Consider the following 14,250-nt stretch of genomic DNA (forward strand, 5'->3'; position numbering starts at 1 on the left):
AATTTAAGATTGTACCTTTTCTGTTTGGGTTTCTTTTTGCCAAATAAGCCAATTCTCATAACTGCAAAATCCCCCCCCCCATATGTGCTGTGCTGTTGACTCCAGAAGTGCTTATAGAAAAAGAATTAAAATGCTACACCTATCACAAGGGAGTAACTGTGCAGGGAACTGGTTATCACTCACTGCTTTGTTTTCCATCGAGGTCAAATCAACCTCTAAGTCGGGGAAAGGAGAACAGCAAAGAAGGTACTAAATTCTTAAGGAAAACAGTGTGGAGGAGGAGGATATATGGGTTTGGGTCTCAGAAAGCTCAAAGAATTACCTGTCCTGGTGGTTTTCACAGCCCCATGTGCCTTTAGCCCACATTAGCAGTTTCCTCTCCAAGGTCATTGGATTAAAAAGCACAAGTTTTGCCTCTTACCAGAATGGCAACATGATGTTTGGTCTGTAAGAAAGCAGTGTGTCCTCACCTCCTCTATCTAAAACCAGATGAAAGAAAACAAGTCTTCTCAGCTAATCCTACCTCTGACACAGATCCCGGCAGGGCCATGGCCAGGCAATATCCCTGATACTGGGCCAGTCTGCACTGTGGCCCAGAAACCTCTGAGGACAGAAGCAGAGTCTTTGCACCTTGGAGCCATCTGCAAATCCCTCCCTTACCTGGGCTAAGGGGTTCTCAAAAAGTTCTGCAAACAGAAAAGCATTTCTGGAGTCCTCAAAACACATCCACACAAGCAAACCTTCCAGGTAAGATTGTTCATGGACAGAGAAAAGTCAAAAGTGGACAGCAATCATCTTCAAAATTAAAATAACCAAGAGAATGCAAAGAGCTACGTGTCATAATTCATGGAGGCAACATCGAAAGGTCTGAGGCTGACAGATGACATAAAGAAAAGTTATTTTGCCTACCTACATAACAATGGTCAAGGTTCAGGTTCATGGCTAGTGACCCTCGCTGAGAAGTGTCTGCCCTACAACCAGCCAACCACTTTGCTTCTTTAGTGCAGCGTGAGAGCAAATGCAAGAGACCGACACAGACATTCAAAGCATCATGGATAGGGGCAGGGGTGAAAGGGTTGGTCAAGCAGCTGCAAGGAGAAAGCGAGCACTTCTAGAAAAGCTGAGGTTATTAATCGGTTTAGTATTCAGGGAAAGCCATTAGAAACCCTATTACCCAAATATCCCTTCAAGAAATGCTTCTGACAAAGAACCAAAAAAAAAAAATTACATTCATTAAAAAAAAATCAAAAAACAAACAAAATCAAATTTTAACCAATAATCCCTCCCTGCCTCCCCCTCCATGTCCACCTCCCACCCCAGGGGGTTTTGCATCTTTGGTTTCCCCACCATTAAATGACACCTCAGAGGGATTTACAATGCCTTTCCCCATTTGTTCCAGATTCCCCAACCTCCTCCCATATCCCTTCCCCTCCCCAGGTTTTATCCCATAAAACTGGGATTTTTAATTTTTTTTTTCTTTTTGATAAAGCAGACAGGTTACTTGCAAAATAGACAAAGTTACCTCTCTGCTTAGCTGGAGCAAAATCAAAAAGCAAACTCAAAAAAACCCCAAGAACTTGGCACCTAAAAGAGATTGATATCCTCAAAATTTCCAACAGCAGCAAAACAAACAAAGAAAAGATGCAGGAAGGAACAGGGAAGGGAAGAATGGAAGTTAACGCAGACTCTTCATGGAAATGTGACAATCTCAGCTTTACATAAAATCCACTATCCCCACAACTTGTTGGGCTCTCTAAAGAACAATTCTTTCTTTTTTTTTTAACCACAGATTTCTCTTTTGGGTTTTCTTTGAAATGCATTGGTGGGTCCAGCCCAGAGCCACATCAAACCAAATCAATGTTCTGTATCTTTCTGTCGTGTTTGATCTTTTTTTTTTTTTAAGCTTAAATTTTCTTTGGAGGTTGGGTTCAGAGGGAAGAAAAACCAAACAGGTGCACGGAGGAAATTAACATCAAAAAAACTCAGAAAAGAAAAAAGAAAAAACCCACAAAAACAAAACACAAGGCAAACTATCCAGCCCCATTTTCAATTAACAGCCCTGAGCAGTGTGAAACACTAAAAGGCTTTTGCTGGGCTACATCCAGCTCTGCCATGTAACTTAGATGATAACAACTGGGGATGCTCTTGCTTAGCATTCAGCCCAGCCGAGCCACTTTCTTTCGGGAGCTGAGGGCTCATTAAAATGACCTTTCCCCATGATTATTATTTAATGAGTGCGCTCTAAAACAGAAACCCCTTGTGCCTCTCGAGGCAAAGCCTCAAGTAATCTCTTTTCCCACTGAAGTACTAATGACAAGCTGACAAAAAAAAAAAAAGAGAAAAATTGGGGTGAGGGTGAGGGAGGGAAACTGCAGAGTTAAATTTAATGCAGTAATTGCCACATCCTTGAACACCGTGGGTTATGTCTGGGGATCTGAAAAAAAAATTACCACCCAAAAAGAGACACAAAAACACAACATAGAGGTTTAAAAAAGTTAAAAAGAAAAATTTCTGGTTGCTAAATACACCCAGCAGTCCCCTATAGCAGCCAGGAGTCAGGTGCCTCCATTTCTATCTGCCTGTCTAGAGAGTGCTTATCAGGAAACAAACTGAAAAAGATAAAACCAAAAATGGGTGAACAAAATAAAAATTAAACCAAAAGGGTTGGGGGGAAGGGGAGGGGAAGCCTAGGCTTTATGTGGACAAAGGCAGCAGGGATATTTGAATAATAGAGAGTACCCCAGACTAGGTTAATTCCAGTTCTACTGATGGGGAGTGGGAGCAGGAGGGGGATGCAGAGCAGGATGGAGTGAAGCAGCAACCTAATCGCCTGATAAGAGACACAGCAAGAGAGACAAGGTACACAGGTTTAGTTAAAAATGAACTCGGTATGTTTAATAAAGCTTGGAATACCAAATTGCAGTACAAACATCAAGTCACACGGCCACACAACAGTACCCCGGTATGGAAAACAAAAAAGGGAGAAAAAAATAGAAAAAGGGGAGGGAAAAGACAAAGGGGGAGAAGGAAATAAAAAAGAAAGAGGGGGGAGAAGACAAAGGGGGAGTAAAAAAAGGGAGGGGAAAGGAAAGTAATTAAAAAACCTTTCAAACCTCGACAAGGCTCATGTCAAAATAAAATAGTAAGAAATAAAATAATAATAGTAATAATTATAATAATAATTATATAATGGTGGTGGTGGCAGCAAGGAAGGAAGTGAGGGTAAAACTGAAGGGTGGAAGGGAACAGGAAAGCAGGGAGAGGTGGACACTAAAACCCAGTCAATATAAAAGCTCTAAAAGAGCCAGCCAGTAGAAATATCACAATGATACAGGTACAAAAAGGATAAAAAATAGAAAAATAGCCGTGGGGTGATACAGCAGGCTACGCTGCCAAGGACAAAGATGGCCGCCCTGGCTCTGGCCATCCACATGGCCGACCCCTGCCCACAGCCCCTCGCTCAGCGCCTCGCCCCACCCGCTCGGGCTGCGTTTGCTACAAACTAGTAACCTTGATCCAACGAGTCCTCCGAGGAGTCGCTGAAGGACGATCCCTCCTCGGCCTCCCGCAGCAGCAGGCAGAAGGGCTGCTTGCGCCCCGCCGCCGCCTTCGGCTTGGGCGGCCGCGTGGCCGTGGCGCGGCGTGGGGACACCTTGGGACCACCAGCGCGGCCCTTGCGAGCGGCCGTCGTGCTGTACAGGCCGCGCGGCCGCGGCTTGGGCACCGACGGGGGCTGTGCCGGCCACTCGTCCCTCAGGGGTCCCTCCTCATCCTCCTCCGAGTCCGTATCTGTGGTCAAAGTGGGTGGGAAGAGCGTTACATCACAGGGTTTGGGGGTTTGGGGTGTTTCGTGGGGAAGGTGGTCCGAGCAAGGAGGGGCTGGGTGGATGCTGCCACTGTCCAGCCTCTCGCTCAATGAGTGGCTGCTGCATAAACACAGAAATTCATGTTGCCTTCTTTCCACCAGAAACACACACTCTCCACCTCAACCAAACACCTCCTGTCCTCCCCTGGGACAAGATCCAACGAGTGTTTTAGCTCAGCAGCAGAAAACTGAGGCAGACATTCCCACTATGGAGATGTCCATCAAAAGCACAGCAATGTCAACAACTGGACCATCAATGTGAATTAGTCTCCACCATGGTGATACTCTATACTCTTGACCTAAAATCTCTTTTTCTACACGAACCAACTCTCCCAGAGGGTTTGCGACACGGGCAGCACATCTAACTCCAGATGTCTGACTCCAAACACACCACCACCGACACTCCATGGCGTACACCAAGGCAGAGCAGGGACCAAGCCGCTGCTCCATCTGCAAATCGTGGCTTTACAAAGCTGCTAAGCCTCGTGGGCGGTGAAAAGCCACCAGCAGCCCTCTTGAGCATCTGATGAGTGGAACAAAAAGCATATGGTCCCCCTGGACACAACAGAAGCGGGTATAAATTGTCACCTCCCCACTTGTGAACGCACCATTGGCTCCACAACGTTACAGACACTGTGGTGGGGACTGTTCCAGCCTGTGAGCAGCAGCAGATGCTTTCCACTGTTAGCCCAGGCTGGGCATCACTCCCCAGCGCCACTACATTGGGTTGTACAGAGGAAGAAACAAGGCATGGTAAATTTAGGAGGCCCAAAGCCCAAATATGCAAATTATTCTGGACACCTGACTTTTGCAAAAATTTGCGGGAAGAGGATGCTCAGCTCTCCCCTTGGATCTAAGGCCAAAGTTTTCAGGACTCCATCTAGAAAATCAAGGGGTTATGAGGCAGAAGAACTTGGCACAAGTCCTGCTTCTCCTCCCCCACATGAGCAGCCCACCAGTCATGGGAGGTGCTGCCATATGCTCGACCTGCCTCCCCAAATTCACCATGCCTGACTGACCAAGTGACAGGCTGAAGCCCTTTCCTTGAACCTGCACACAGCTGAAAACCCACACACCAAAGCTAAGCCATTTCTTCCGTGAGCTGATACTTGTGTGGCAAAGTGGCACATTCCTACGCTGGGACACTCACTGGACAGTGGTCAGGTAGAAGCTCTGTTAGGTTTGGAAAGAGTTTTTGTTCATGAAACCACAGTACCAAGTGCAAGGGCACTGTAACAGCTCCCTGTCAGGAGCCAAAGCTTCTAGCTGCAATGCTTCCTCCTCCCATTAGCTCCAGAGTTCCCAGTTTAGGAGCCATGTGTCTATCCTGGAGGGTGAAGGACATTCAAGAACAGCACTGCTGGGTAGCACTTACAGCACCATCAGCCAAAGGTTGTGTTCGAGTCCAGTGGACACAATGGCTCTTTACTTTGCCATGTAAATGGCTAGTTTAATGCCAAACATTTGTTCCATTGGAGAATCACTAGCTCATCTTCCCCATTAGTGAAATTTCTAAACTGGCGTTGCACTGGGAGATGTTACTTGTTATGCACACAAACACTCCATGAAGGTTTTAACACCATTTTAAATAGCTGCAAGCAAAGGAAAAGATGCTTGTGCAAGTGAGCTGAGACCATTACACAATCAGGTCTCAGACCATAAACTCTGCCCCAATATCTGCCTGAACTGTTAAGGACTCTCCTACCTTTGCTTCCCTGACACTACTGGCAATTCTGATTTTTCCTTCTGTAACAGGGGTTGGTTGCTGGAACCTGTGCCTTGGGTGCACTTTGGGTTCAGAAACAGCAATCACCACACAGGATGTGGGGTGGGGACCGGTGAGACAGATGGGAAGGCTGAGCACAGCCAGCCAGGAACCAAGCCACAGGGGTAGGAGGATGCTCAAGAACAATGGTGTTGCTGGCAGGCTTTGCCTTTCCAATGGACTCCACAGCATAATCCTAAAGCCAACCCTACTGCACTTGACAAGGACTTCAAAAGTCAACCCTTAACCACCTCTGGAGCAGAGGCTCTGAGTGCTCGTCTGACAGGTAGGAGGAGAGTTTCTACAACTACCAAAAGTGAGTCAACTCAAGTTGAAGTGGGTCAACTTCTTTCTGGAAGCATTTTCCCACACTGATGATGAGAACAACACAGGTCAGAGAGAGACACACTCTTACTGGCTACCTCTTGCACAGCCAAGAGGGGTGGACAACCCATGCTGACCCCAAAGATGCAGCAGCATTGATTAGCCAGGGAAGAGGCCACTTTTCACTCTTTAGCAAAAACCAGACCCATCTCCCAGACCCTTCTAAGAGGCCAGAAACCCTCATCACAACCCCCACAACAGAGAGAAGAGAGAAGAGAAGAGATAAATGAGGGATTACTTACTATAGGAGTAGCTGCTAACTTCAGATATTGCTGGTGAATGGGAAACCTTGAGCTGATTTTTGACTTTTAACCCCACTTCCATCTTCTTCATTTTGGCAGCCACTTTGTTTTTACCTTCCTTGGTGGTTTTCAGTGACAGGCCCAAGTTCTTGGCCAGGCTCTTCTTCTCCTCCTTGCTTGGCAGAGCCTCGTGGGGTGGGAGGTACCTGCTGCCACCTCCACTAGTTTTTGTCTTTCCCCCAGAGCTGTCAGAAAATTTGAAGGGGGATTTGAGCTTGTCTTGTTTGGTGAGTGACAGGGCCTTGTCAAGCTTGCTGGCCAGCTGTTCCTGATCTGATGGCACCTTCTTCTTTTTGATCTTTAACTGCTGAGGTGAAAGGAAGAGACCAGATGAATACAGAGCAAATACCACAGCAGACCTGAGGGATTTTACTAGCCCTCATAACAGCCTCATGCATGCTAGTTAATAAAGCCTCAAGATGATAGTCTTAGGTCCCATTTGCCATAACCCACTATGGTGCTAGGGAGGAACAAGAGGAAGATGTCAGCAAACAGTACAGTTTCACTCTTACTGAGCACTAGAAAATCACAAGATTAACTCAGAAAAACTGAATGTTCTTCCAACAGAAACATGTTCACAGAACAAGATGTTTTGGAGCTCTTTTTTCTCAGCACCTGGTTTTTAGGATATGTTTGGGTTGGTTTTACAAGCTTTTCCCTGAATCATAAGGATTAAAAAATCTTCTTTACCCAAAACCTCAGCCAAATAAATACAGATTTCCACATAATCAACCAGCTCCAGAGGCTAGGATGCCAGAAAGACTCAAATACTTCTCAGCAAGAGCATCAGCATCACTGCATTACAGCCAGGGCTGTTAACATTCTTTTCAGCATTTTCTTGCTTCTTGAAAAAAGTAAATATACTTTATATGTGCTACAGCTAGATAACAGCAGCTCTAACTCAGTACTTTGCCTGTGTGCACTTTGGATTCCATCATAAGCTTAAAGCTCCAGTAAATATCTCACTGCCTCAACAGGAGCAGAAGAAAACTCTGCATTTAAAATAGCAAGGTTGTGCTCCCTTTCCTCCCTCGCTTCAGAAAGTCCATTCCCTCTGCTATCTCAGGGTAAGACAAGCCCTGCTCTGGATTCAGAGCTGGTGCAGCACTGCAATGCTCTGGCTGGCTCGAAGGCACTTCACTGCTGCCTACCAAAGAGGTTCAACCTCTGACAGCCAACGTTATAGCCCCTCTGCTGCACAGTCCCCTCTCGTGAGGAGCATCTAAACCTACGTGAGCTGAAAGCAGACACTGGAAGATTAGGAGGAGTTATCCAGACCAAGCCAACACAAGCAAAGCAGGAGGAGAGACTGGCTTTTGGCCCGTGGCTTCAACTTCCCCACGAGGGCACTGACCTCATTTGAGAAGCTGGGAGCCGCATCGTGCTCTTCCCAGCTCTGGTTCCTCCCTTTCATCTTGCCACTGCTGCTCTCCACATCCTCATCCTCCTCCGGGAGGGCCCCTTTGTGCCTCTTCTTCATGCCCTCGCCAGTCTCAGAGTCTTCAGAGAGCAACAAGGACTTGCTCAGTCTGCAAGCCAAGCACAGGATGGGTCAAGGTGGGGGGCTTTCCTCCCTGTGAACCCCACCAAGCTCAAAAGTGAGGTTAAATGCCTCCTAGGACAGTGGGGATCCTCAGCATGAGCCAAGTCCACTGTGAAGTGACAGCAGTTTGGACCAGGTTTTCCACCAAACAGGAGAGCCAAGAAGCCCTTCTTGCACACTCCTGGCTACCAGCACAGATGAGGGTGCCTGAAATCAGAGACCTGCAAGGTGGTCTCTGAAAGGAAATACTTGGTGTCTTGGTAACAGCCACCAAAAAAGCGTCTGATTTGGTACAGAGCAGGAACAGGGAGGACAGACAGCTGAGATGGCCCTGGAAGTTTTTTCCCACTTCTACTTCCATGGGCTCCATAGGTTCAGAGAGAGATTCCTGAGGCCCAGGGAGGTGCCTCACGGCCCAGGCACTTGTTTTGATTGCTCAGGTATGAGCAAGGAGATGGCAAGGAACTGTCACGGGAGGTGACATGGAGGGACAAGGGCCTGGCAGGGACTGGCTCGCCCTGAGTGATTACAAGCCTGGATTCTCTGTGAGAGGCATTTGTGATCTGTGTCACCAGACTTGCTTTGGGATTTGGGCGGAAAGGAGAGGGTAAATAAATAAGAAAAGAAAATAAAAAATAAAGTAGGTGAGACTATAAGCACGTCTTTTCCTACTACTCAGCTGTCTCCAGTAAGTCTCTGGTGATGATCAGTCCACACCTGAAGACCTCTACTAAGCCTACATTAACAGCTCTCATATGCCACCTCCTTCACACTAAGCCTGCTGGTCATACAACCACAAAGCCACTGACACAGGGCAGCCTCCTCAGCTTCCAGGCATTTTCCCTCCCCTGCATCCTCTCTGCTGACCTCCACAGACAGCTAAACCAACACCTCAGGCCCTGGACACCAGCTGAGTGTGCATCTCCATCTCCCATGCCAGCCTGCTCAAGCACTCCTGTGACACCACACCATCACACACACACACATGCACAACTCCAGACACCTCTGGATGCCTCCTGCCTGTCCAGCCACCCAAACACAAAGAGCAAAACATAGAGCCACCAAGAGGACAGATTTTCAGAAGCACTGGTCAGTGGGAGCTGGGCACCTGAATCTCATTTGTAGTCTTGAAAGGTTATTTGCAAAAATATGGAGCACAGAGGGAGGCAGCTTGGAGGTGGCTTCCCACTGAAGAGGTCTGGCCACCTACAGATGGTTAGACGGCCCGTAGTGGTGGGATCTGGGCATCCAAACGAGGGCAGCCAGACTTTAAAAACAGAAAAAAAGCAGGAGAGAATGATCCAGACTCTTGAAAGAGAAAGTTCAGGTGAAACCAACTCCCACTGATTCAGGAACAGAGAGGAAGACAGAAGAAACACAGCAGAAAAGTGCTACCAAGTAGATAACCTGGAATAGCCCTGATTTTCCCATTTTTGATATCAACATTCCTGCAACCAGCTCTACAGCACCTGCTTGCACCATCTGCTCTCCTGAAAACACACGAGGACACACTACCTGACACCACGAGCTCACCTAGAGGTCCCTGCCCAACCGGCTGCTCCGTATCACCTCACAACTGCTCAACTGCCTGTCCTACTTGCACACAACACCACAGACACCTCTACCTGCGGGGAGGAAGGATGCTGGCACTGTATTCCAAGGACACACGTTAAAGGCACACGCTTCCATAACACCACCGCAGCCAGCGACCGGCCACGGTGAGCCCCAGCTCCATCCGAGATGCTCTCCCCAAGTAAGACCCTGGCGCAGCGACCCTGCCATTTTCCCGTCTTCCCCAAATTCCAGCCTTACTTTCCACTCTTGCTGTCACTCTTCCCTCTCTCCTTAATGGGTGACAGAGCGCTTGATCCAAGTTTCCTCTTCCTGGGCCTTCCAGGGCCTCTTCTCGCCAAGCTTCTACTTTTCTCGTCATGCTTTTCCCTTTAAAAAAACCACACGCTTCACTGTTAACCAAGGCAACAAAAAGAAAAAAAAGCAAAGAAAAATAAAGGCAAAAGCAAACTTTGCAACCAAAGAGCAAAACAAACAGGAAAAAAAATTAAAGAAATCCAAAAAGAAGAAAAAGGGAAAATAATTAAAGAAAGCAAGCAAGAACAGGAGCCAACCCAGAACCTTCGCCTGCCACCAAACTGCTAAACTGAGCTGCTGAAGCCAAGGTTGTCCCTAACACGGTCTCCCAGCTGCATTCACCAGTTACCAGGTTGTTGTGTCACGTAGCCTAGGAGTGTGCTGTGCAAAGCTCTGGCGGGATGTACCAGGAGGAGAGGAGAAGAGACAGGGAGGGATGGAGGGTTGTTTTTCCTCCTGGACCAAAAGGCAGCGAAAGTGCCCAGCTGAAACAAAACAAGACCTAGTGAGCAGCCTGTGACTTACTCGGAGTCCCTTCGGCGCTGCAGCTTCACCAGCTCCCGCTGCTTCTCCTTGTAGCGCCGCTGCAGCTCCGCCAGCCTCATCCTGTAGTCCAGCTCCATTGCATCCATGTTCTCAATGGCTGATTTGATGGAGTACATCTAGGGAGGGGAGGCAAGAGGGGGTGAGAGGGTCAGTCTTTTCCAGGTGGTGCACTCTGGGTGCCCATGCTATGGCAGAAAGCCCTTGGTGCTGACAGAGGAGCAGAGACCCCTTGCCCACAAGCACAGCCCCAGAGCAGTACCCAAGAAAACCAGCCAAGCAAAGATGTTCTGTGGCTTATGTATGGGATGGCATCAGCTTTGAGGGACTACAACCCTGGGAAAGAACCTGCAGGATAAGATACAGTCATGGAGAATCTTTTACTTTCTTTAAAAAAGACAGACCACAATTTATCCTATCTTGGAACACTTACTTGCTGGGTACAAAATAGTTTGTTGGTCTCTCTCATGGGTAAGAGTCAGCAAAGAAAAAAACAAGGAAAAGCCTTCCTGACACTATTTATTTATCCTGTCTGCCAAAACAGTAACACACGAGTTTCTCTGGCTTTGTATACACACACCACTTTTAGGGCTGACGAGGATCCTGCTGAACTTTGATTCACAAATGAGGCAGGAAGCTACATCGGACACACCACCTCCTTTCAGTCAGGAACATGACACAGGGAAAGTGCCAGATCACTCTGCTGAATGCAGACACTCAGCACGAGCCCCCCAGACAGGGGCTGCCACAGTGAGTTGTGTCAGTGGACGCACCAGGGCTTTTCAGGCTCAGCCACACTACGAGCTACTTACTGGTTCATCTTTCTTCTGCATCCAGCTGTACTTTTTGTTGGGATTCAGCTCGCGAGGCAGCCGGATGGTTTTCAGACTTTCCATAAAGGGGGTGGAAAGTACTTCCATGAGCATGTGGGTGCTGGCAGCCAGCAAACTCTCCAGTGTTGGCCGGACAGGAAAACTCTCTGGACCTGCTGGGAAGGACAGAAAAAAAAAAGCTGTAGAGGTTCACATTCCAAGACTGCTTCTCCCATAGGCACAAGGAGGGGCTGATGGTCCCTTCTGGCCCATGGCTGCTCAAGGAGCCTCCCAGCCACCCTTAGCTCCCACTTGAGATCTCCTGTTGTACCCAGCCATGGTGCAGGTGGCAGTTCCCATCATGTCTCACCTCAGGAAGTTACTGGAAGGTGAGATTCTTTTCAGGACCGGCCAAACTCTTGGAAAGTGTCATCTGGAGCTACTGGGGCCTCTTGTGCCAAACCCCAACAGACTGGAGACTCAGTGCCTGCCAGAAGGGTGTTACCCTGGCAGCTCTTGGATACTGGGGCTCCGTTTCCGCTACACATACCACAAACTGTCTAGACATGGCGAGGGCCTTTGGAAGGGATAGCAGTACAAAAGCCACACGTAGCTCAGCCTACTGCAACAAAAAACCCTGCTCCAACACCATCTGAAGTACCAGCCTCTCCTGCAACTCATGGCAATGCTCTCCTTGCTGCCTGGCTATGGCTGCAAGAGATCCCACTAGTGCCTTGGCTCCTCTGCCCACACGCAGAGCACAGGGACCATACAGTGGGAGTCCCAACCTGGCCTAAAGCTGATCAGACTCCACACTGACAACTTACTTTGCATTTCTTGCTTCCGCTTCTCCAGCTCCATCTCTGCAATTTCACTTAGCAAAGTGATTCCTTGCAGGAAGGACTGCTCGAGGGTCTGGTCAGTTAACACCTCCACCTTCATCTGAGGCGGAGTGACAGTGGTGGTAGTCAACAAGGAACAAGCCTGAGGCATTTCTGTAGCAGCCACCAAAGCATTCATCCCAGCCAGTGGGTCACCTGGCTTGATGTCCAGATCCGGGATTTGGCAAGAGATTGCCTCTTCTGTGTAGGAAGGGATCTCTGGCCCTTGCTCACCCTCCTCAGGGGGAAGGCTGGGAAACTCTCTTCCCCGGGGCACATCAGCACTCTGCAGATCCATGGCTGCAGAGGCCTCCTCCCGCTGGGGCGTCAAGTCCATCTCCGGTGCCTCGTTCTCCGCATGCACGAGCAAACCGTCATAGTCCATGTGCATGGAGCAGGTTTCAGCCCCACTCCCAGTCTCTGGCTCAGCCTCTGCTTCTGCAGGGCAGGCCACAACCTGGTAAGGAGGTGGGCAGCTCTGGAGGTCTTCCTGGTCCTGCTCCATAGCACCCAGGCTTTCACCTTGATGTAACAGGAGATTGCAATTCTCCACATTCTGCACTGGGACGGCTGTGGAGGTGGTGATGTTCAGAGTCCCCATGTCCTGCTCACAGATGCCTTCTTGGCTTTCCTCCATCTGCACCTCTGATTTCACCCTCTCTTCCAAGGATTCCTCTTCTGCTGCTGCTGGGATGGGCTCTAGGATTTTGGACGGAGACAGGTGGATGGGCTTGACCTCTGAGGAAAGCTCCATGTGCTCAGATCCTTCAGCAGGCAGTGGGACATCAGGAGCCAGGCCATCTGCATCAGATGCTGGGGCGGGCTGGATGAGGTAGGGATAGTGTCTTCCAAAGGAGGGAGGCAGGGACTGAAATGGATATCCAGGGGGGATCTCTGCAAGATATCAGACAGGACAGGCTGTGTAATGGCTGAGTCTCCTAACCACCTTCTCTTTCACTAAGGCATAGTTCCCTTTGCCTTCACCATCTCTGGTCTCTTTTTGTTTTCAAGCAGTAGCTGCTTTGGGCACCTCTCTCCTGGCCAAGCTGCCACAGGCAGCAGCACCCCAAAAGTCCCTTCTGCACGTTTCTCCTGTAACTGGAAAGGGATCTGCCTCTTGCATCCTCTCCCTCTGGGACTTCAGCCCTGCAGGAACCAACCCAGGCTCGACATAAGGGAGGAAGAGAGGCTACAGCCCCAGGTACCCCTATGACTCAGGCATCAATCCCAGTCCATCACACTAAGCCTGCTCCTTGCTTCTGCCCTGCCTTTTAGAGGAGCTATGTGGTTTTCCCTAAGGGAAGGGACAGAAGCAGGAAAGACTGAGGAGAAAAAGGGAGGCAGGCACAAACACAACAGGACTCTGCCAAAGCAGGGCTCTCTTACCTGGGAACAAGGCCTGATATGGACTGGCAGCCTCTTTTTCCAACTCCAGGTCTTTCTTCTCCACGGTCTCAGGTGCCTCTTCCTTTGGAGGGATGGCAGGGGCAGGGGGTGGAGAGGCGGGGGGCGGGCTGGAAGGATGGGAGCTGGGGGTGGCAGGGTAGGAGTAGGCTGGCTGCGAAGGTGGCTCCTCCATCTTTTGGATCACCTCAGCTTTGAGCACAGACACGGGTGAGGCCCTGGGAGAGAGGGGAGGTGGACTCACAGCCTTACTGTAGGACGTGGAGGCACTGGGAGACAGCACGGGTGGTTTTCGGTGCACCAGTCCTGGGGCAGAGGAGGAAAGGCCTGATTTGGCACTGTCCAGACTCCGCTTCGTCACCTTCTCTTCCATATCCACACGCTGCTCGTTGGCCTTCAATCTCTCCTGTGACAAGAACAGAGCAAATCTCAGCATGGCATCTCCTCCTGTTCCTGCAAAGTGGCAGTGACCTACCCCCAAAGTAAGACCAAAACACAGTCTTATCAGATATGCACCAGAATGAAACACCATTTTAAGACCAATCTGACAGAGGGTGACACTGATCTGCAATAGCTTCTTTACAATTCCCAGCTCCAGGAGTCCTGAGAATGATGTCTCAAGCTTTTGCTTGTATCCAAAGCGACCCACTTCTATTTCTAAGTCTCCAGCCTTGCAAGCCTGTATGTAAAATGAAGGCTGAAAACTGGAGGACCACTATAAAAATGAAGGGGATGTAAAACACCCAAATGAAAGCTCATTGATTTTCAAAACCATTCTGTGAACAGTAGCTGCCTCCTGGAACCAGTGTGATTGCTACAAATTCTGCAGCTGCTTCTCTGAGCTGCTCACAAGGTTTGTTTGGAAGTGACCAGGGATGAAAC

At 49.0% G+C, this 14,250-nt stretch overlaps 1 protein-coding gene across 4 annotated transcripts in view; it reads right to left on the minus strand.

The window, feature by feature from the left end:
- TNRC18 (trinucleotide repeat containing 18) overlaps positions 1-14,250 on the minus strand; it is a 54,956-nt gene that overhangs the window by 16,287 nt on the left and 24,419 nt on the right. The window contains exons 8-15 of one of the 4 annotated variants that reach the window (XM_071571378.1): positions 13,351-13,774; positions 11,911-12,858; positions 11,084-11,256; positions 10,254-10,390; positions 9,672-9,800; positions 7,671-7,845; positions 6,257-6,623; positions 3,511-3,789 (exon numbers count right to left, since the gene is read on the minus strand). In XM_071571378.1, the coding sequence (XP_071427479.1) occupies positions 3,511-3,789; positions 6,257-6,623; positions 7,671-7,845; positions 9,672-9,800; positions 10,254-10,390; positions 11,084-11,256; positions 11,911-12,858; positions 13,351-13,774 (2,632 nt within the window). Of the gene's footprint in view, positions 1-3,510; positions 3,790-6,256; positions 6,624-7,670; positions 7,846-9,671; positions 9,801-10,253; positions 10,391-11,083; positions 11,260-11,910; positions 12,859-13,350; positions 13,775-14,250 lie in introns of all 4 variants that reach the window. The other 3 variants (XM_071571379.1, XM_071571377.1, XM_071571380.1) reach the window with 3 other exon arrangements.

The sequence above is a fragment of the Pithys albifrons genome, chromosome 16 (genome assembly GCF_047495875.1).
Source record: "Pithys albifrons albifrons isolate INPA30051 chromosome 16, PitAlb_v1, whole genome shotgun sequence".
In the NCBI taxonomy this organism is placed as follows: Eukaryota; Metazoa; Chordata; class Aves; order Passeriformes; family Thamnophilidae; genus Pithys; species Pithys albifrons.